At 42.9% G+C, this 22,498-nt stretch overlaps 1 protein-coding gene across 1 annotated transcript in view; it reads right to left on the bottom strand.

Moving 5' to 3' along the window:
* The window catches only part of Plekhg1 (pleckstrin homology and RhoGEF domain containing G1), a 197,319-nt gene that overhangs the window by 12,533 nt on the left and 162,288 nt on the right, over positions 1-22,498 (bottom strand). Inside the window, exons 5-14 of the mRNA XM_032894795.1 lie at positions 21,629-21,675; positions 17,295-17,445; positions 13,567-13,698; positions 11,395-11,577; positions 11,207-11,302; positions 11,014-11,100; positions 5,543-5,576; positions 4,960-5,043; positions 3,083-3,121; positions 990-1,012 (exon numbers count right to left, since the gene is read on the bottom strand). Coding sequence (XP_032750686.1) covers positions 990-1,012; positions 3,083-3,121; positions 4,960-5,043; positions 5,543-5,576; positions 11,014-11,100; positions 11,207-11,302; positions 11,395-11,577; positions 13,567-13,698; positions 17,295-17,445; positions 21,629-21,675 — 876 coding nt within the window. The remainder of the gene's footprint in view (positions 1-989; positions 1,013-3,082; positions 3,122-4,959; positions 5,044-5,542; positions 5,577-11,013; positions 11,101-11,206; positions 11,303-11,394; positions 11,578-13,566; positions 13,699-17,294; positions 17,446-21,628; positions 21,676-22,498) is intronic.

The raw sequence follows: 22,498 nt of genomic DNA, 5'->3' as shown, positions 1-22,498 counted from the left end.
CTTTCCAAGTGATAAATCTGGGCACATAGCTTTCAATAGGACTAAACTATTTTCTTTTTCTTTAGTGGTGAGATTTTTTTTAAGATTTATATTTATTATGTATACAATATTCTACCCGCATGTATGCCTGTTTGCCAGAAGAAGGCACCAGATCTCATTACAGATGGTCATGAGCCACCATGTGGTTGTTGGGAATTGAACTCAGGACCTTTGGAAGACCAGCCAGTGCTCTTAACCTCTGAGCCATCGCTCCAGCTCTTCTGGTAAGATTTTAACTCAGCACTTCTGACATGCTAGGTTGCAAGCGCAGCTCTACTAGGGAATGTTTCCCACCTCCTAATCTTTTGTCGGAGGAATACAAGCCCTGACGGATACAACTTGGTGTAGCAAAGGTTTATTGTATTCTACGCATCATACTTGCTATATCAGCAGAAGGAATATAAATATATATATTTGTTTTTTGTTTTTTTCTTTTTTTTGAGATGAGTTTCAGTATGTTGCCCAGGCTGATCTTAAACTCCTGGATTCATGTACTCTTCCTGCCTCTGTTTCCCAAGTAGCAGGGATTTTGGGCGCTACTGAACCTGCCTTAGGACCATATTCAAGAGGTCACCTGAGCCAGTGCTTTGGGAAGGGAGCTATACCTAGGAGGTCAGGGGCTGGCTTTAACATGAACAGAGGTAATAGACCAATCATACTAGCTTTACCCAAGGGTTACTTCCTAAGGGTGGGCACAGCTTCTAAGGAGAGAGGTGAGCCATAGGGATAGGTGGGTAGAAATTCCTGAATTGAAAGAGGTGCGACAGGGAGGGAATAAGTTGAAAAGAATTAGTTTTCCCTTAAATCAAGGATAAACATGCAAGTTGAATAAGAATGTCAAAATGGAAAGTAAATGTTGACACTTTAGGCTGGGCCTGACCAATAAGGATAGACGCTAAGGTGAAAGGCGCCCACAGCGAGCCCTTCAGGAGAAATGTGGCTGTGCTTACCTTCTGGATATCTTGTGCGGTTTCTGAAAAGTAAATACAAATGTTTTAAGTTTGAGAATTTAAAGTTTATCCCATACATAGGTAAGCACTCATATTCTTACATGGCTTGTATATGTATTGCTACTAATTGAGACTTAAGAGCGTTGAGCCTTTTGGGTCCCTCATGTATCTGTTCTACATCCTTTCCCACTGCAGGACCACTTTACATTAAGAGCCAAAGCTGTCTCCTGCATCCCCGAGGGCAACAGCTCATGGTAAATAGGTCCCTAAACTTCCCAACAAAAACATAGAAAAGAAAACCCATGCCATAGGCCATGGGAGTCCCCTGTAGATGCAAGGAGGCTTCTGTTGGTTTTTAGACATTTGGGGGTTTTAAATGAAGATGAAGTCTTTATCCACAGGTCTCCTTGGCCGTGTCATTGAGAGGGATTCATGCCTGTATTTTATAGATACCCCAATGATACAAATTTCACCTTTAAGAGTTGTTTAGTTATGCAAACTTATAAAAAGGACTTCTTTCCCCACAAATTCCTCCTCCTAGAGCAGAGGTTCACAACCTTTCTAATGTTGTGACTCTTTGATACAGTTCCTCATATTGTGGTGATGACCCCCATACCCTCTATGGCATTATTCTCACTGCTACTTCATGACTGTAATTTTTTAAGTGTTGTAAATCATAATGGAGATATCTTTGGAGATAGGGCACCAAGACGGTCATGACCCACAGGTTGAAAACCATCTCTATAGTGGGACAGTTCAGCTCATCTTTCTGGATCCCACAACTACTCTCTCCAGCTTATTGCAAGGCACAGTTGCTCTGTTTGTTTTTAAATAAAGATGCAATACACCTCAATATATTTTCTGCTAAATCTATAGGCATTTGGTAGTAGATAGAGACTGACTTTTAACAACAGAACATCCTATCATGTGCATAAACAGACCACTTCCTACTAGATAGACATTTTATGCTGCGCTATTAAAATGTCGCAAAAAACCCCACCAAGTCAAGTATTCCTTGTACAGAACTAGTAGTTTATTCACATCTTAAGAGCTCTACAGGGGAGTGGAGAGATGGCTCAATGGTTCAGAGCATTGGTTACTTTCCCAGAGGATCCAGGGTCAATTCCCACCACCCACATGGCAATTCATAGTCTGTAACTCCATTCAAGGGGTTCCAACACCCTCACACAGACATAGGTGTAGACAAACACCAGTGCAGATAAAATTAAAAAGAGCTAGGTAGTTTAAATTATATAGAAAAGAAGAAGAAACATTATTTCCTTTTGTTTTTAGCCATGGTCTGGTGTACCTCAGGCTGGCCTTGAACTTGTTATGAAGCTGAGGATGACCATCATATAGTGATAGTTTCTGCAGTTACTGTTCTGTACCAGGAGGAACACAAGAGTGATACCAAGTGCTCTGAGCATGTGGAATGAGACTTGGCCTCCACCATACCAAGGCCTAGCCCCTTGTGAGACTCTCCCGACTTGTGAAGAGTCCAGGCAGGGTTCTAGTCATACTTGCTGACACATCTATATGGGCCTAGAGGTCAAATTGTTGAGTCAAAGGCAAATGCCCGCTTTGAACACACATGGGAATTACTAAATTTTCTTAGAACAAGCTGTAAAAATTTACCCTCCTCCTCAAGAGTTTTGCAGTATCTTTTGGTCAAATTCATAGCTTCCTTGCCTCTATTTCTCTCATTTAAATGAATGTTTTTTCTAATTATGGATGCAGATGATGTTTCAAATTTTAAATTTTATTGGTGCTTTGTTTCTTCTGTGAAGCTGGAGCATGTGTATGTGCTTAGACATATATAGCATATATATTAAATATATACATTTAAGGGGTTTTTCCCTCTTGTTTTTGTTGATAGTATTTCTGTTTTTCTGATAGATGGTAATTATGTCTGTCAGATCAGATTGCATCAATTGACTGTTTGCAAAGACTCTTTTGCTTACAGACATAGCTAATCTTCCTGCAGTCGGGCTAACGAATTCACCAATCTACAATGCACCTAACGCACAATTTTCTTCTGTTACGTTTGACTCAGAATTAATGAGAGTGAAAAATGTAACTATTTTTGGACTTACCACTGGTCTTCAACACTTTGTGTGATCGAGAGGAAGGCTCTGAGGAGAGAGCAAAGCCACCATCATTTGCAAATCAATATTTCCCCTCATAAATAAATTAGTATCTTATTGATGTTTTAAGAGTTCTAGACAGTTCCCTTTTGTTTTAGACAGATCTCATGCATCTCAGGCTGGTCTTGAACTTGCTAAGAAGCTGAGGATGACCTTGAACTCCCAACGCTCCTGCCTCCATTTCCCCAGTACAGAGATTACAGACCTGAAGATTGCAGGCATGAGCCCCACCTATGTGGAGCTGGGGAAGGAACCCGGGGCTTCGTGCATATTAGGCAAGCACACTGTCAATGGAGCAACATCCACAGCCCTGAGCTGTATTAAAGCTCTGTTGAATTTATCCAAATTCTCAGTGGTCAGGGATACTCAGGTACCAGCCATTCACCCTGCTGAAGTGGCTAGATAAACTCTAAAGGGTCAGGAGTCAGAAGGAAAGAGCAGGTGCTACTGTACCAATTCACCACCCTCTGGAAGGACTCCCTCCCTCAGCTCCCACTGCAGCTTCTCAGCTGGTAACTGGGTGTTATGTTCTAGGCTGCACAGCTTACTCATGCCTTGGCTATGCCAGCTTGCTCCTCCCAGTCAGAGCTCACTTCTTCCTCTTGAACTTTCACCTCTATTTGCTGCCAGTTTATCAAGCTAGTGACCGTGATGCCATTCTCAACTTCTCTGGTTTCCCCCAATGGATGCACTAGCTCACTAAAAGTTACCACTCCGCATCCCTAAACCTGATGCAAGTCACTGTTCTGCTTCCAGGCCTTTGTCACTTCTCCTGACCAGCAGGGCTGCTGGTCTCCATCGAGTTGCTGTATTTACTCATGCACGGCCTGCTGAGTCTTCATGGTCAGACTCCTATCTGCAGCCTTCCATCCTCATCTTTCTACCGTGCCTCATCTTCTTCCACCTCAGCTCCTTCCCTCACTCCAGCCAGGCAGAACTGCAGGTGTATCCTGTCTGTCCCAAGGGCTGCTGGTTCAGGTCCCAGGGCTGTGCTTGGATGATCTCAGCTCTACCTGCCTTGCCCTCACATTCTGTCAAGGGTATTTACCAGCCTTTGGCTTTGTGAAATCTTTCTTCTTCCTGGAATCTCTCTCTTCTATCTTTCCACTCTCTTTTCTATCCACACATGCCAAAGCTTTATCAAAGAGACTGTTGTTTACGCCTTAATTTTTTTTTTTTTTTTGGTCTCCTTCACAAAGGGCCTTAAAAGCAGAAATCTTAGGCATTATCTACCCTAGCATTCCTTACCTACAGTAAAGGGGAAAATGGACTTGGTAAGCATCATATAAAACCAAAATCTGAGAGTTAAGAGAATATGACATGTGACATGACATCTGACTTAGCAAACACATATCAAAATGGTAAGCTTGAAGATGCTGTATGTGTCAATCACAAGGTATACTTTCCATCAGCAACAGCAAACAGGCCTTAAGGGGGTATTTGTCATTGGCAAGGTGCTGTATAAAGCAGCTGTCTGCCTGTGACAGAGTCTCACTGTGGAGCTCTGTCTGGCCCAGAACTTACTATATAGCATCAGACTGGCATCCAATTCATTGAGATCTGCCTGCCTCTGCCTGGGACAAAAGGCAGAGTCATCACACCTGGCTGGTTGACATATTTTATATTCATTAGGAGAAAATTAAGTAGAGAGGAGTTTTAAAGAAAAGCTAGAGAGGTTTTTTTGTTTTGGTTTTGTTTTGTTTATCTTTTTAATGGTAGCCTTGGTTGTATTCACACAACAAGCAGCCGGAAAATGCCTATCGGTTAGAAAGTACTCACTTCCTGTTCCTCTGGGCATTACAGTTTGATGATAACATCCTGCTTACCTGACTTCCGCCTCAGCCGCTGTGGTGCTGAACCACATGGTGTCTTCATCTCTCCCTTAGGATCGTAACAGAAGCCTGGATGGTCTGCCAAGAGAACCACAGGAGCATGTGAAGGGTAGTGACTGTACAGGGTGGCTGGAATTTTCAGAATTTGGTGCTACATCAGAAATACCAGTAAAACACAAGTGTTTCGCTGTTCTTGTAAATAATCAAAAGGGACTTTTGTTTTTTTAATGAGTGGATAAAAGGATAAATGAACTGTATGTTGTAAAGCTGGGCCCTTTGTGGAGGCAGCTCTGACAGTGTTAGGATCTACAGAAACCAGAAGTGAGGCTAGCCATCCAGTGCCCCACAGGTAAACCAGAGACTCAGAGCAGAAACAAATGAGTGTCTTAGGAAGGGATGGTCATGTCTGCTCCAGCTGCTAAGGCAGGGTGGACTGCTGCTAGTGTCTTATAAATGACAATGTATGGGCTTTGAAACAGAGAATGGAATGGTCACAAATGAACAACAGTATCTCAAAGAATACTAAGGAAACAACAACATAACACAACACAAAATACAACAACAACAACAAACTTACGGATAGCATCCATTTCAAGAATTGCTTGCTTGGCCTGAAAGAGAGAAAATGTAGATAGAATTAATTTGTTTTTCCTCCCACTAATTTTTTAAATGACCAAGTGTGACGGAGATCTTATCATACCTAAATAAATGGATTTTAGAGAAAAAGAAAACCCCAAAACCCTCACTATTTCTTTTAGGCATTAATACATAGTTCAGGAGATTCAAAGATTATCCTGATGAGGATTAGCATATGCTGTCCACTTGATCCACTACAGCAAAGACTTGATGGTTAGTTTTAACTGTTACTTTGACACAATTTAGTCTCACTTGGGAACAGAGTCTCAATGAAAGACTCCCTAATGCTTCAACTCTTTAATGCAGTTCCTCCTGCTGTGGTGGTCCCCAAACATAACATATTTTTGTTGCTACTTCATAACTATAATTTTTCTACTGTTAAAAATCATATTGTAAATATCTGGTATGCAGGATATCTGATCTGTGACCTCTGTGAAAGGGTCATTTGACCCCACAAAGGGTCTTGGCTTACAGGTTGAGACTCTCTGGCATAGATCAAGTTGACCTGTATGCATATCTGGGGGTGGGTATCTTAATTTTGTTAATTGGTATGGGAAAACCAATTGGTATGTGTCATAACCCTGGGGCTGTGTTCTTAATTACTCCAGAGACAGTGAGCTAGTAGTAGCCCACAGGTACTAATTTCTCTTTGCTCTGGACTTTGGATATAATGTGACTACTGGCTTTAAGTTCCTGCCTTGATGTTCCTGTTATGATGAAGTGTAACTTGGAACTGTGAGCTGAAACAAACCCGCGCTCCCTAAGCTGCTTCTTTCCTCAGGGAATCACAGCAACGAGGCAAGAACAAGACTGTGATACCCAAGTCTTCTATAGAGAGATACAGCATTTATACAGCACTTGTACATGTCTTCCTATAAACTTTAAATTGGCTCTAGATTACTTATAATACCCCCCAGGTAAAGGCCTTATAGATAAGCTTTATGCTGTATTGTTTAGAGGAGTAAAAGCAAAAGCAGAAACAACCCGGAGCATACTACGTACACTTGCAGTTTAATCATTTGTGTCTAAGAGCAACCCGTGGGGGCAGCTCTCTCACCTCTCGGGATTAGTTTTCTCAGCTGTAAGGTGTGTGTGTGGGGGGGTAACAGGACCCACTTTTCCCAGTGCCATTAGGATCAACTGTCATGCACAGGCACAGCCCCTATCTCTACCCTTCTGGGGAATAGAGCCCAATGCCTGAGGCTTCCTCTCTCCACACACTTGGCACTTCTACCCAGAATGCTTTGAGGTTTGTTGCTATATGTTGCTAATGCTTAGACATAGACAGGTTGTCTTAACCCATCATTTTACCAATTGATTCAGGGGAGGAAATCAGTTGAGTTGATGTTTCTTCCTTTCCAATGCTGTTTACATTTTCCCCAAGGGTAATATAATTTAATTGACATACGCTGTTATATTAACTAAAATGATTTTGTTTCTAATTTGCTGCAGTCTGCGATATCATGTAAAACTATTTGGCCTGAAAGGTAATCAGAATTTAAAAAAATGGAGTCACAGACAGGAAAATAAAACAGTAATAGTCACTTTAATTTTGAGGAAAATAGTTTTCTACTTCATATACTTATCTTCCTATTTTATACTGAGGTCATAGCTGGAATTAATTTCAAACTCAAATGACAGCTTGATCTCTGGAAAGTGGCTAAGTCCAATTTTAACATTTAACACATAAAAGCACTTACTTCATCTTTATGCTCAATTAATTTGGCTCAGTATGTATATAAATGGGGCATGTGACAAGTTCCAAGAAATTCCTTTAACAAAGCTATTCCATAAGAAGGCTTAATCCCCTCAAGTCTTGTAAATTACTTCAGAAAAGAACTCTTTCCATGTTGTCCACTGGGTGTCAGCCAAGGACCACTAGGGAGCTAGAGGTCTGGCTAGAGGTTGGCAGAACTCAGTGACTCATCAGAGATTGTATTGACATTACAGGATGGGGTATACAGGTCTGGTTGTTTAAAGTGTCCTATTACACATTTGTTTGATTTCACAGAAATAAATACATTTGGAAAACCTTAAGAAAACAATTGAGTAGCCTTGATGAAAGATCTTAAAAAAAAAACTTTCATTTAATAACTGTACTTAAATAGAGCAAAGAATTACTTTTAACATTATAGTGGATAAAATATATTAAGTCTGTTTTAATTTCTAGTGGGAGAAATATATTTAGAGGCTCCTTGAAGTCAAATGATTGGGTCTGAATCTGAGTTAGGCCATACACACTAATTGTAAAACATGGACAATTTAGTTCCTCTTTCTGAACCCTGATTTTATTTCTATCAGAGGAAGAACATAATCCACCTCTGAGATATTTTACTGAGTGTGAAATAAGAATGCAGTATACTTTTCGCAATGTGTATGTGTTAAATATGTTGTAAATTAAAATCCATTTTAGATTCTAAATGGACTAATAACTAGGATAAAAAAGAATAATTTTATTGTGGCTGTATTAATTGTTTTAAGCACTAAGGGAAACCCACCAGGAATACATAGAATGGAAGGAAGAGGGCAGGTAGGCAAGTGATCTGTCTCGTTTGATAATTGACTATAATTGCCTTTCAGAATCTAATTAAGCAATTTGATTTTCCCAGGATTCTTGTGAACAGTGGGTGGGGCATATCAAAGACACAGTGCCATCGTGCAGAAGGGTATTGCCTCTGAGTAACCATAAAAGAAGGTGACCACTCTTCTGCATGAGCTCCCTTCTATGCCACAACAGTTGATAAAGTGAAATTCACACCTGAGTCCAAGCACACACCTATCTGCACAATCATTTCCTGAACATAAAACCACGACTGGCACAGACTCTAGAGACCAGCCTGGAAATCTTTTCAAACTATGTAGAAGGTAAGTAAGCTGGGCATACAGGGTACACATGTGATCCCAGCACTCAACAGGCAAAGCAGGGGGTTCCAAGTTCAAGGCTTGCCTGTGTTATATAGTGAGACCCTGTCTCAACCAACAACCAACCAACCAACCAACCAACCAACCAACCAACCAACCAACCAACCAACCAGCCAACCAAAGGCAAAACTCTCCTTTCCCAGAATTCCTTCCGATTTTTCCCATCAGTACCACTCTTATGACCTTGATGTCACTTCCTGTCCTACTTCCCTCCTCCTGATCTCATCATAGACATGCCACCATCCTCATGGATGGCCACTCACCCCTCCATTTTAGTCTGTTGCTACTTTATCTATAATAACTGTTTCCTCTACTCCACAGCAGCAGCCTGGTAATAAGGCCATCCCAGAACATGAACGCACCAGAATTGCCCTGCTTCCCAGATAGGGTACCAGGAACCGTCTTCAACTACAGATTCCATATTTCCTGCAGAACCGGCTGACCACAGACCAGAAGTCTCTTTTCCCTGCTCATAGTCACTGCAGCTCTAGGCTCATGAGCGTGCACAGTTCTCTGTTCCCCAGCTCCACCTGCCCCCTTCCCACAGAGGAATCCTGTATGCCATACTCTCTTAGGGCAGTTCCCATACTGCTAAGTGGTTTGTTATGACGCCAGACTGATTCATGTAGCAGCCCCAGGCAGGTCTTTGTCGTCTTCCAGAAGGGACCTGAGTCACCTCCGGTGACAGACTTCCTTTGCATGGAATCTGACCCTCTCCACTTTCAAGGACAACCCTATTCCTGCGTCATCACTCACAGCAGTGTCTCTGACCCTTCATGATTTCCTAATTCCCCTCAGCGTTGCCCTCCAGACTCCTTCCAAGTCTGGCCTCTACTATCCCTATGTTTATGGGTCCTATTTCTTCCACCTCCCCTGACAAACCGCCCTTCCACATCCTCTTGCCTCCTAGTCTCCCCAGACAGCTCAGAAACCTACACTGTGTCTTTCACCCAGATAGAGAGACTTGCTTTGATGAGTTGTTCTCTAAACTGCACCATTTTGAACTTTGTGGGGTTGGGGGGTGGGGTCCGCATCAGCCTGTTCTCTAATTTCTTTCAACCCACTGCAAATATCCTGGCTGTCAAACCCACACCCTGCATCTGTTTGTCCCCTCCTTCGTCATCATTGTCCTCTCCTGCTCTTTACTGTAATCCTACTGGTCTCTACCGGTCTCTCTGGTTCCAAGTGCCTCTCCCCCAGCAGGTGACTTGCTGGAATTCCCAAGACTCCTTGTCTTTTTCTCCCAATAATTTTTTAAAAATCCACTTGACATCTCAATCAAAGCCCCCTCCCCTTCCTCTTCCTCTCCCTCCCTTCCTGCCATCACTGCTCCTTCCCCCTTCCCCCTTCCCCTTCTCCTCACAGAAGAGAAACCTTGTTTCCTTTATACATTCTTGTGGGCTGTGTTGCCAAACTGTAGGGCCTCAATCACTGCCACTCCTCCTAATCCTGGGCTGCTAGAACCTGAATTTCCACCTTTATTCACTCTGCCAGATGCTTCTCTGCTCCCACCTAACTGTCTGGCTAACTCCCAACCCAGAGCTCTTCCACAACTCAAGCACAGTCTCAGAGGGTGACATCTGTTCCCGTTGCCTGGGTGACCCGTCTTGCATATGCGCCTTGTGCTCTGCTTCATAGGTTACTCAGGCACCTCCCACTTCCCCAGCCTCACTCCTGCCCTACTTCCTGGCCCTCCTGTCCCAACACCAGCTGTGTTTGGTGAACAGGGTGTCACTTCTGTTTTTGTGTCTTTGTTATCTCAGCCTGGTTCCGCTCACCCCCACCCACCCCCAACTTCATAAGGACATTCCTCATACTTCAAGAAAGCTGGAGGTAATTTCCTTCCTGTCCTCACTGGCTAGAGCTGAACACTTTGTCCTTCTGTCCCCGGGCCACCTGGCTTTCAACACTATTGTTTCCCTGCCACCAGCAAACAGATCTGGGTTAGGCGGGCAGCTGGCTCTCTGCTGGTAAATTCCTTTCCCCACCAAACTGGGCTTGTTCCCCACCCGCCCTGTTCCCATAGGACCCAACACAACCACAGGAGGCTGAGGGCTCCTGGGGAAGTGGGGGGTGGGGGTTCCCAGTAGTTCCTATTCTCTATAAGCTTCCTTATGGTCTTTCAGTTATATCTTTCTCTCTCTCTCTCTCTGTCACACATACACACGCACACACACACACACACACACACACACACACACACACACTCACACACACACGGGTGTGTATGTGTGTTTTATTTAATTTTTAGTTTTTAGTTTTTAGTTTTTAGTGGGTGCCATTGACTCCCTATTGTCAATTCGACGACAATGTAACCTCTGAAATGCTTATTGCAGACAGGGTTTTAATTGGCCATCCTCGTGACTCGGCCTCCTGAGTGGTGGAACTTCAGGCTCCATTGTGAAACTAGGCCGTATTTCTTGTCAGACTCTTAGCTCGGGTCTGGGCCCTCTCTACATTTTGGTGTGCTGGCTGACTTTTCTCTCTCACCTTAGCTGGGATCTTCGCTGCGTGGTTCTCCAGAATCAGCCTCTTCAGGTGCAGAATCCAGAGGCGTTTTTCTTGCTGGGATTTGGCCTACAGGGGGAGATTTAAACAGTGAGACCTGAAGCAACCTAGAGATGGTGGCTGGGTCTGGACACACCTCTCCCGTTTGGGGACCCAGGAGTGGTCCGCCTGTTACCTGAACGGTGTGCTGAAGCTTGGGGCTCTTGTAGTGGAAGACACTGAAGCTGAGAGGCTCTTTTGGTATGACCTCCACAAGCATGAGGTTGCCACACTGCAGCAGAGAGAGCACAGTGCGTGAGGCACACACGGAACAGAAACAGCCACCCCCAGGCTTTGCCATGCCAGCCCCCCACGAGGACCCACCAGGATGTGAGCTTTGTATGTAAATGTGTCATCTCTCTTCTTTGTGATGAGTAGCAGCTTGTCCAGGAGAAAGAGTGTCCTCTCATTTTTGGCCCTCTGGATGCGGAAGGTTCCCTCAAGAACCAGCTCCCCATAGCTGGTAAGGTCTGGCCCCTTCCAGTTAGTTAGCAAGCTCTGGATCTCCTGAAAAAAGAAAAAAAGGTGAAATTTCTCAGAGCTGAACACCAGGCAAACTGCAAGATATCATACACTCAGTGGCCTGCTGTTGGATCTCAAGGACAGTGACTGACATATCTGTGTTTATGGGGCGAGGCCATTAGTCGAGGGTTATCCAAAATGGACTGAACTTTTAGTTGCTGAACTGCCAGCTGCTTACTGTCACTCCTGAATGGTCCAGTGTCATAGCCGGCGGTGGCAGCAGCAGTTAGACCTTTCTAAAGCTTCATGGGGTAGTCAGCAGTATGGCGTCATCTAAGATAGACTCCTCTCTTGTTTATCAAGAAAGGATGTGGGCATGTCTTTGCCACTGTTTTAGTGCTCTCCGTGGAACTTAGAAAATATGAATTAGGGATATGATTGACATCTCTTTAGGATTTGTTGCACATCAAATTTTAAGAAAGCTGACTTCATCGCTTTAAAACTGAAGATATTCACAAGCACCACCTGAGAAAAGCCACGAAATGGCAGAAGTCTTCATTTGGGAAGCTGGGTGTGTAGCTCAGTGGTAGAGTGTGTACTTTGTGCAATCCCCTGGGTTCATCTTACTACCGAACAAAATCAAACCAACAAAATTACCTTTGTTGGCTACAAATAGAAATGGTGTATATGGAGTAAAGTTTGAGACAGGATTTAGTAGGATCTTCAGAATGTCACACAGCTTGAGACAGCATGAAAAATTAGCCATTTGGTTGGTTTTGATGATATAAAAGATGTCTGATAATATATTTGTTACAAAAAAACCTTGAACAATTAAACTTTTGCTAATGCTTAGAAGACAACAACAACAACAACAACCAACAAGAACAACAACAAGAACAAGAACAACAACAACAACAACAGAAACTCCTGGAAATAGAATGCTGTGATCTTTTGAGGCCTCACAGGACAGGCTCGATATCACACCAAACTCTGGTTGTTTACAGGGTGACTCTAGACTTTCTTCTGACTTTCGAAGAGAAAGGTGCATCCTTTCCTGACTGGAACACTGGGTGGATTCTCTCTGCATCTTTCTGTCTTATTTGCAGGGTCACAAACAAGTTTGGAATGAACTGCCTGGCTATGTGCTTTCTTTTTTCCTTTTTTTAAGATTTATTTTTACTCTCAGTATGAGTGTCCTGACTACCTCTGCGTCCATACATACATCATGTGTGAGCCTGTGCTCATGGAGCCCTCAGATGGTGTCAGAGCTCCTGGAACTGGAATTATGAACAATTGTAAGTCTCCATCTGTGTGGATGCTAGGAAATGAACCCGATTCCCCGCTGCAAGAGCAGCAAGTGTTCCTAATCACTGAGCCCTCTCTCCAATCCCAAGTATTTAAGTGGTTCTTTTTTTTTTTTTTCTTTGAGGAGGCAGGGACATAATCAAAAGTTCCTGAGGGGGGAAAAGGTTCCTGAGAATTTAGGGTTCATATTGGTACTGGATGAACCTTAGCAAACCTGTCACTGGACTGTTAACATTTTAGAGTTGAGGAGACTAAAACAATGTGCTTGGCACTCATGTCTCAAGTGAAATACAAAGGAGCTACTCCAGCCTCCCAATTAAGTCGCCTGGCCTAAGACTACTCTTACACTGTATGCCGCCATTTTGTATAAACTAGTAAGAGAGAATAGGGGCTTTAGAAGTCCTTAAATAGTTTAGAGAAAATTGCTTTCAGCAAGAATTATTGATTCATAATGATATAAAGCCCCCAGGAGACTCATATTTAATCACTCATCAAAGGAGCTATAAGAAGCTATTAGTTTAAAAGTAATAGTCCTATGTAGCTACTCTAACAGACAGTTAACACTGTCCACATTCGACCCATCTTCAGGGAGAACTATGGTGAGGATCATAAACGAAGAATATTATTTATGCAGCCTTGAGTATATGAAAAGTATATATCATCTGACACATTGGAAAACAGCAATGTGTCGGAGCACCTGTCTGGTACTGATGCTGTCTGTGTGCTCACCTGCAAGCGGACAGCATGCTCATGCTTCCGTTTCATGTCGTTGATGTGCCAGGCCACTCGCTGCATTGTGTCTATAGCATCCAGCACAACATCATAGCCTTCTGTATCCTTATCAAGGTGATTCTCTATTTCCTTTCAAAACATAAAAAATAACCTGTTATAGAATTTTTTCATGTACTCAGTGAGGCAAAAGGGATCCTCTATGTTTGGTTTCATAGCTACATAAACACACATACACCATTTATTTATCTATTGCCATCATTCAAAAAAATCACAAAATGGGCAGGAATAATGAAAGTTTCTTACAGTCCCAGTATAAAGTGTACAAAGCCTACAATAAGCCACATGGAGATATAGCAGTTGTAGTGTTGGCCAGCATAAGAGAGTATTAAATAATATAGTTCTCATTCTCAAAGATGAAAATCTTTTAAAAATACATTGCTTAGCTAGCCAGTGGTAGGGGTACAGGCCTTTAATCCCAGCACTTGGGAGCCAGAGGCAGGCAGATCTGAACATAAGGCTAGCATGGTCTACAGAGCAAGTTCCAGGATAGCCAGAGGTACAAAAAGAAACCCTGTCTCAAAAAAACCAACCAACCAACCAAGGAACCAACCAACCAATCAACCAATCAACCAAATAACCAACCAACAACCAATTAACTAACCAAACAACCAAACAACCAAACCCCACGCAGATATAAAAACATTCCTTAAAAGTACATAGGGACATTCTGTTCAAAGCTCAGTGGTAGAGTGTGTGTTCAGTGTGTATAGACCCTGTATTTGATCCTCAGCATTCAGCCAGAGAGGAAGAATGGAAAAAGGGGTGGAGAGAGGGAGAAAAAACAGAGGGCTTTTCTAACAGTCATTCAGAAAGAGTTCATGGTTTAAGAAATGAACCTTTGGGGTTGGGGATTTAGCTCAGTGGTAGGCGCTTGCCTAGGAAGCACAAGGCCCTGGGTTGGGTCCCCAGCTCCAAAAAAAAAAAGAACCAAAAAAAAAAAAAAAAAAAAAATGAATCTTTCAGGGCAGTTTGCACTGCCATACATCTTACCATGGAGTTTCACAATCCCAAGGAGGGAAGAAAGGATACAACCTGTGTTATAATTATTTATTGCTGCTAAGCCCTCAGACTCCTGAAGATTCCAAACAGAGTTACCACCAGTCTTTTGCTTTCTTTCTTATCTTCTCCACTGTGCCAAACAGATCAATGCTGTCAGAAAATTCTTTTTCCTATTTTTGGTACTAGCGACCAAATTTTGGGCCAGAAAAGTGTTCTACCACTAAGCTACACCTCTAGCCTCAATAAATGCTTACTAGTTCGAAGCAATACCTTCTTAAAAAGAGTAATCTTACATAAATACAGGGAGCTCCCATGGCCATGGGTTCCACACCCATGAGAATAGACTGAGAATAGCTTTATCTACCTGAGGATATTGATAGATATCATACTGTTTGGGAGCAATGTCAAAACAAAACAAAAACAAACAAAAAAACCCACCTATATATGCTCACTGCAGATCATATTCCCCAATGAATTTAATAGCTGAACACACAGCATTTACATTATATTAGATAATATCAGTAACCTAGAGGTTATTTAGAGCCTGATGTATGGGGGAAAGTAGGTGAATTATTTGCAAATAATTCTCTGATTTTATTATTTTGAAAAACATACTACCTACAAGAATAGGTTTCATTATGGCATTCTATGTTATTTTGTAAAGGGATTTGAGCATCTACCGAGTTCGGTATTTGGAGGGACCTGAAATCAATCCACTGTAGACACTACAGGATACGTTATCTGTAGAAGTAAGAGGTTGGCCATTAAATACTTTATGACATCTGTCATGCCTATCTAAAGAGCAGACACTGGAGGTTTTGGGATAATCCTAAGGACTAATCCTCCTACTTTACAGTAACACTGTTAAAAATTGAATATTCAAGTTTTTCATCTAGCTTGGCTGTAGGTAGAATCTACATTTTCTTTCTCAACTTTCAGGCCCGCCTATTAAAACGTCTTAGGAAAATGTACTATAAAATTAAGGTCCGAATTAATCTCCTCTTTTACTTTAAGAGTCAATTTTGTCAAGTGATAAACAGGCAGAGAAGTTGTGGGAATAGTCCTGTGGGGAATTCGTACCTGTGGTTCAACCCTGAATTGATGTGAATCATGGAAGGATACTCTAAGCTATGTGTAAAAGCAAAAATACTTCAAAGGAAACAAGAAGTTAATTTGGTATTGGTTTAGTTTCCATTCTTCCCCTTTCCTTTTATCAATAGGCATTTATAAAAATCAAATTATGTATATACAAGTTATAAATATCAACTAAGTTTTTGTAAAGAACTTGATTACTTGCAGAAGCTGAGATCTTAGATTATTTTCTTGATGGAAATATTGTCTAGAAGAGACAATATCTTATATGTCACATTAACACAATTTAGAAGAGATGTATTCTGGGGATGATTTCCCTTTTTAACAACTGTCTGGACACTGATTTAGCAAACTAATCCCACTAAATCTAGAAGGTCCTTGGAATTAACTTAAAAGTTAAGGAATGATTTCCAGTGTGGTCTTATAAGACAACAGAAAATTCTTCCAAGAATTCTTCCAATTCTTAAGCAAGTAGATAAATTTTTGATAAAATTTTACACATGTGAACTCAGCAAACCAGAAATGATAGCCCCAATTAGAAACCTAGAATCATTTCAAAAGAGACAATACACTCAGTCAATGGTCACACTGCCCTGAACATGCCTGATCTTATCTGATCTTGGAAGCGAGATAGGGTTGTGCCTGATTAGTGCCTGTATGGGAGAGATACCACGCATGCTGATAAAATGGGGCTCTGGGTTAAAATTTTTGTATTTCAAATTTTTATTTATTTGCTTATTGATTGGTTGGCTGGCTGAAGTAGAGTCTTTTGTAGTATAGGAAAGTCTCAAACACTGTGTCTAGGGGATACCTAAGTCTCAATCCTTCTGCCTCTACCTCCAAAATCCCTTTAGGGTAAGAGTTCTAATCTGGTATACAAAATAACACTATTTTGCTTTGTTTGTTTTAAATGGCTATGAGCCCCAGTGAGCCTATAGGGTCTGGAGACAGACAGACAGACAGACAGACTTGCCACAGTGCTCAGTATCTCAAGCCCAATGCTCCATGTTTCCCCACTGCAAAGCTAAGCAAATCACAAATTATCTTCAATAAAACTTTCCCCATGTTTACGAACTTCATTAGAGGATGAGAAAGAGAATCTGACATCTAGGTGCATCTTATTTCAAAAATCTCCTTTGGTTTTTTAAAGAAAATTTTAAAACATTTATTTATTACGTATTGCCTGCATATATGCCTGTGTACCAGAAGAGAGCACCAGATCCCATTTTAGATGGTTGACAGCCACTATGTGGTTGCTGGGAACCGAACTCAGGACTTCTGATAGAGCAATCAGTTCTCTCAACATCTGAGCCATCTCTTTATTTAGATGCTAGCTCCCTGCCTGAAAACTGACCCTGTCCAGCACAACCCATCCCTTAGCTCTGTCACTGTCCAAGTTTAAAGTGACCTTTCATGTGCCTGTCATCAGTGGGGCTGTAAGACCCAGCATACACGTCTCTGATTCCTAATAGAAAATCAGTTCAGTTGTAAAGCCCCCCTCCCCAAGCCCAATTTAATATACACACCCCAAACCCCATCCCTTGACAAATGTCCTAGCAGAGGCTGAGACTTACATGTAGAAGGAGATGATATTTGAGAATCCTCTGAACTGGTTTTAGGAGATAGGACCCTAGGGGCAGTGAATGTTTCAGAGTTTCCTGGCGCTCCCGGAAGAACTTGGCAAGCATCTTGTTCCTCATGCATTCAGTTAGCACAGCCACAGACCTTCAAGAGAAGTGCATGGTTTTCATCATGGTGATGCTGTGTTTTACATGGGTGTTTGAGGTTTAAATGTCAGACACAGTAGAAACGTCCTAAAATGGGCGGGATAGGGAAAATGAATGTGCCTTTTATTTAGATGCTAGCTCCCTGACTGAAACAGAGCTAGCTCCTGGCTAGGATGCCTTGGGACAAGTTTTAAAATGTTGTCTTTTGGATGGGCTGAATTAGAAGAAGAAACTGAGTTCAGAGATATAGAACCATGGGCTCTGGCTTCAAGGGCACATAGCCCCACATCATGAGGTTGGCAAGAGACACAGCACTGGATCTTAGCCCCTACACATGCCCCATCCAGATGTCTTTGTACAGTGCTCATCCTGCACATCTGGATTCAGTTTCTACAAGTCAGGTAATAAGGCACAGCATCCCTGGATTGAGACAAAACAGTTTCTTTTTATCACAGACTTGGCCTCGCACTATGGCATTTGTCATACTCCCAACCCCGATGGTTCGTGTATGACCCATTGTACGACTTTCCCAGGGGTGACTTCTCGCAGATAAACTCTGAATAGTTCCTCTCTCTGTTTTTGATAATCTCACTGCAGGGCATTTGAAAAGGGTGCTAGAGTCCCTTCTGCAGCCCCCAAAGTAATACACAATCTTGACACATCTTTGATTATTAATTAATTAATTTATTTACTTTATATCCCAATATTAGCTTCCCTCACCTTCCAGTATCCCCTCACACAAATCCTCCCCTCCAACCCCCTTTTCTCCTCTGAGAAGGGGGAGCTTCCCCTTAGTCACCCCCCATCCCAAACACACACATGTCAAGTCACTTCAGGACTAGGTGAGTCCTCTCCCACTGAGGCCAGACAAGGTGGCTCAGTTAGGGAAGTAGGGTCTCCAGGCAGGCAGGAAGGCAACAAATTCGGGGAACCGTCCTGTTCCAGTTGAAGAACAAACTGCTCCTCTGTTACTCATGTGTGTGGGGCCTAGGTCCAGCCCATGCTCACTCTCTGGTTGGTGATTCAGTCTCTGGGTGCCCCCAAGGGTCCAGGTTAGTTATGCATCTTAAAGCTACAATCAGAACAATGCATGTCCCTTCCAGGTCAAGCTAGCTAATAGGATTGGTTATCACATACTCGTGCAGATTAAAATCCTGATGCTGTGTAACTTGGACACAGGCAGGAATCATTTTATTCTTTTCTTTCTGTGTCTTTGCTATATTTGCAAAATTAATTGAGACAATCAGACGGAGCCAAACAACAAACTAAGACTCCTTAGAATGACGTGAAGTGAAAGAAGTCTTGTAATTAAGCTGTTAGAATCCTGCCGTGCCTCTGCTTTAGACGTTATCCGTTCAGTCGGATTTATTTCTCCCTTGAGTCCTGATTTGAAACTCTTCTTCGTGTGACCGAGGCGTTTCTCTGAAGTCTCTTGGCATCAGGTGCAGCTGCTGAGCAGCCTGGTGGCTGACTGACAGCCCAAGTTCTTGCTCAAGATTGGAATCTACTACAAATCGGGGCACAAGGCATTCTAGGTTCCTAGAAATCTTTGAAATCGGGCAGGAATCTGAAGACAATGGCTTGACCTCCTTTGTGCCAGTCCCTGGGGGAAGGAGGGAGGGACCTGTGCCTCCTCACAGTGAAGTCACTTGGGTGTGACCTGAAGGAGGAAAGAAGTCACTTGCCAAGGCGGCCGGCCAGATTTACAACCACCAGACTGCTCCTCAAGAGGAGAGAAGAATCTTAGTACTCTTGGCTTGCTAAAACAGGGAGGATGGAGTCAGTGTCAGAGCAAACTGCCTGGGGACAAGAGGACACTCAAGTCACACACTGGACAATTACAGGCACGCCTTCTTCATTAAGAGCATCCTTCTCTTAACAGGGGCTTCCTTAAAGTCAGACTCAAAATCAAGACACACTTTCCAGGAAACTGTCCTTAGCTGTTCCCACGAGGGTCATTTCTTATTATTTTGTGTCGAGCTTCCACTGCATGGTACCAAGTCCGTGCCATATAAATTCCAATTAGGTATCTAATCTCCCTTATTATACGACTTCACAGATGTATTTAGTTGTGTTCTGTTCCTCCAAAGCGTACGGGCTGCTTGGATCCTGCACTAAGTATGGGACAGTGCTGCAGAAATGACGAGCTCTTACAATCCTTCTTCCACTTAGGAGTTCACTTCTGCTGGATCCCAAAACAGCCCACGATGGCAAAGCTTGATCAGTAAGTCAGAAAAACCTGAATTTGTGACTGGAAACAAGTCTCTACAATGAGGTTATGCCTTTGGATGTATATTCATAGTGAAATGCACACAGACAGACCCTCCCAAGCCAGCCTCTCTGATCACCAGACCCAGAACCTTGCCAATCTGTCAGTTTGAACACCTTCCCTTTCGCTTGGGAATTATTTTTACGGAGAGGCTGTGAGTTGACTTTACCTACAGTTCCTCTGCTGTGTGGTGTTTTGGATTAAGGACCATGAGATTTAGTTGGGGTATCCTATAGTTCACACTGCATCAGAAGAGAACATGCTTAAATGTAACCCTGCAAACTAGGGGTGTGTTTATAGAGGAGGATTGTGACAAATGCCTGAATAAGCATGTGCGTTGTTGTTGTCGTTGTTGTTGTTAGGAGAAACCTGGGAAAGGCACGACTGTCTATCCAAATGGATAACCATGGCGTCACATCCTGACTGTTGTTTATAGGAAAATGCTACAATGAGAAGTTATTGTTCAGTAATTCTGAACTTCAGGCTTCTTACCACATACTAGTCTTTCAACACTACTCCTGTGTTGGAGGTTGGGAGTGTTTATCCTTCCTTCCCTCGGCAGCTGCAAGGATATAGCTGATACTGTATTCCTGTGGACCACCTCTGCTAACACTGATGATGCAAGTCACCCCCCGCCCCAGTCCTCTTTCTGGCTGGGTTGTAAGAGCCTGCTGATCATAGATTCACGCAAAGCTCCAAAATATTATAAAAATAGGGTGGCAGGTGGCCTGAGGCTGGAGAAACATGGTTGATATCCTCAGTGAGCCATTCATCAGCTGCAGGACCCTTGTGGAGTCAGCTTGTCATGGGTCCTTCAGCAAGGTTATTCACAGGATGGGAAGAAGGGAGGGGTGGTGTGGTGGTTTGAATAGGTTTAGTCCAGGGAATGGCACTATTAGGAGGTGTGGCCTTGTTGGAGGAAGTGTGTCACTATCGGGGATGGGCTTTGAGACTCTCCTAGCTGCCTGGAAGACAATCTTCTCCTGGCTACCTTCAGATCAAGATTTAGAACTCTCAGCTCCTCCTGCACGATGTCTACCTAGGGGCTGCCATGCTCCCGCCTTGATGATAATGAACTGAACCTCTGAACCTATAGGCCAGCCCCAATTAAATGTTGTCCTTATAAGAGTTGGCTTGGTCATGCTGTCTGTTCACAGCAATGGAAACTCCAACTAGGCAGATGGTAATGAACTGCATTTGATGGAACTCCATTGGGTTCCTGCCACTGGCGTGGGCATCCTGTGTTCCTTTAATCCCTGAGAATCTCTCTGCTACTGTGGATGTTTAATTCAGTGTTTGTCTTTTATAGATTTCAACACTATTCAAGAGTCAAATGCTCAATAAATGTCTTGTGAAGAAAAACAGAAGTGCCCAGCGTTGTAGCCAGTTGCCTTCTGGCTCTCACTCAGTGCTTAGTACATATCCAGGCTGTCCTTGAACCCCGACCTTTGATGCAAGCAAAACTGAGCCCACAGCCCAGAGAGACAGGAGACCCCCTTCCTCATGCTGGCTCCTCACAATCTGTCATTTCTGAACTTTATAAAACTTAGAGAGCTCATCAAGCTCACCAAGCAAAACCAGAACATATTTTCTTCCCAGCTGGGCCACACAAACTCATTTTCAAAATGTGGCAGGCATACACGTAGGCTAACAGGGAAGTAGATAGCCCGACATTACAATGTGGATCTATCCATCTCCCCTCAGAGATATGCAGTGATGTTCCTGGTCTTCTTCTCCAGTGCCTTTCATGAATTTTTCTCTCCCTCAGCTTCACAGAGCCTGCCAGTCCAAAGGCATCAACCAATATATGAGTCCTCAGAATTTTTGCTCTTTTAAAGTCAACAGTACAGAGCTCAAAACTGCATGTAAGGATTCAAAACAAAAACAAAAACAAAAAGCCATTAAACCATACCTTGGGTAGTTGGTGCAATACTGGGTATAAATGTGGAACTCTTCACTCTACAAAGAAACAAAAGAGACTTCCGTGAGCCCCAAAGCACAGACAACATTCATTCAAAAAAAAGTTAAGAAATAGATCGCAACCAGGCTTTTATTGTTCCAGATGCATTGGTCTACCCCCTGAGCCTGTGTGGCCAGATCTGTGCCCACTGTTCTTTACCAGAATCCACATAACTTGAAATCACTTAAGTCCAATAAACACTTGCTGGGTCCCAGTGAATCTGAAGACAGCCAGGAAGAGGATGAAAATAAAGTTTCTGCCCCCAGGTGTTTACAATCATCTTGTGAATGTGTATGCATCAGGAAAACAGAAGAAGGTTATAGTTAAACATCACACAGTAAGAATATGTTGGAGTATGTATGGGAGATCAGGAGGCTGCTGTATACTCTTAAGTCCTGCAAATGTAGCTCTCCCTGACCATAGTCATCTTTCTTGTTCTTGCAGCATACTCACTGGGTCTGCCTTGAAGAAGAATCTAGGCTGTATTTCTTCTAAGCAGCCTTCCTTGAGCTTGTGAGTTGAGCCACCGTTTCTAATTGTGAGCATCCATACCCTGCATCTACCTGTCTGGGAGCACTGACCAAATGATACTGATGCTGTCTGTTTATCTGTCTGGTTCATAGTGATCAGGACAGGGGTCATAACATCTATGGCTACAATATGTCAGGGCCTGACAGACAATATCTATTGACCTGTCTCTTCTACTGAACATCACCTGAGAATACAGGCTAAGTCTTCTCACCTGCATGCAGGCAGTACAGCAGCCATGTCTCAAAAGCAATAATGGTTTGACCAGCAAATGGACCTATCACCCTCCTCCAA

This window comes from Rattus rattus, chromosome 2 (genome assembly GCF_011064425.1).
Source record: "Rattus rattus isolate New Zealand chromosome 2, Rrattus_CSIRO_v1, whole genome shotgun sequence".
NCBI classification, from domain to species: domain Eukaryota; kingdom Metazoa; phylum Chordata; class Mammalia; order Rodentia; family Muridae; genus Rattus; species Rattus rattus.
Note: the sequence above shows the minus strand (reverse complement) of the source record. Positions and strands in the feature narration are given on the sequence as shown.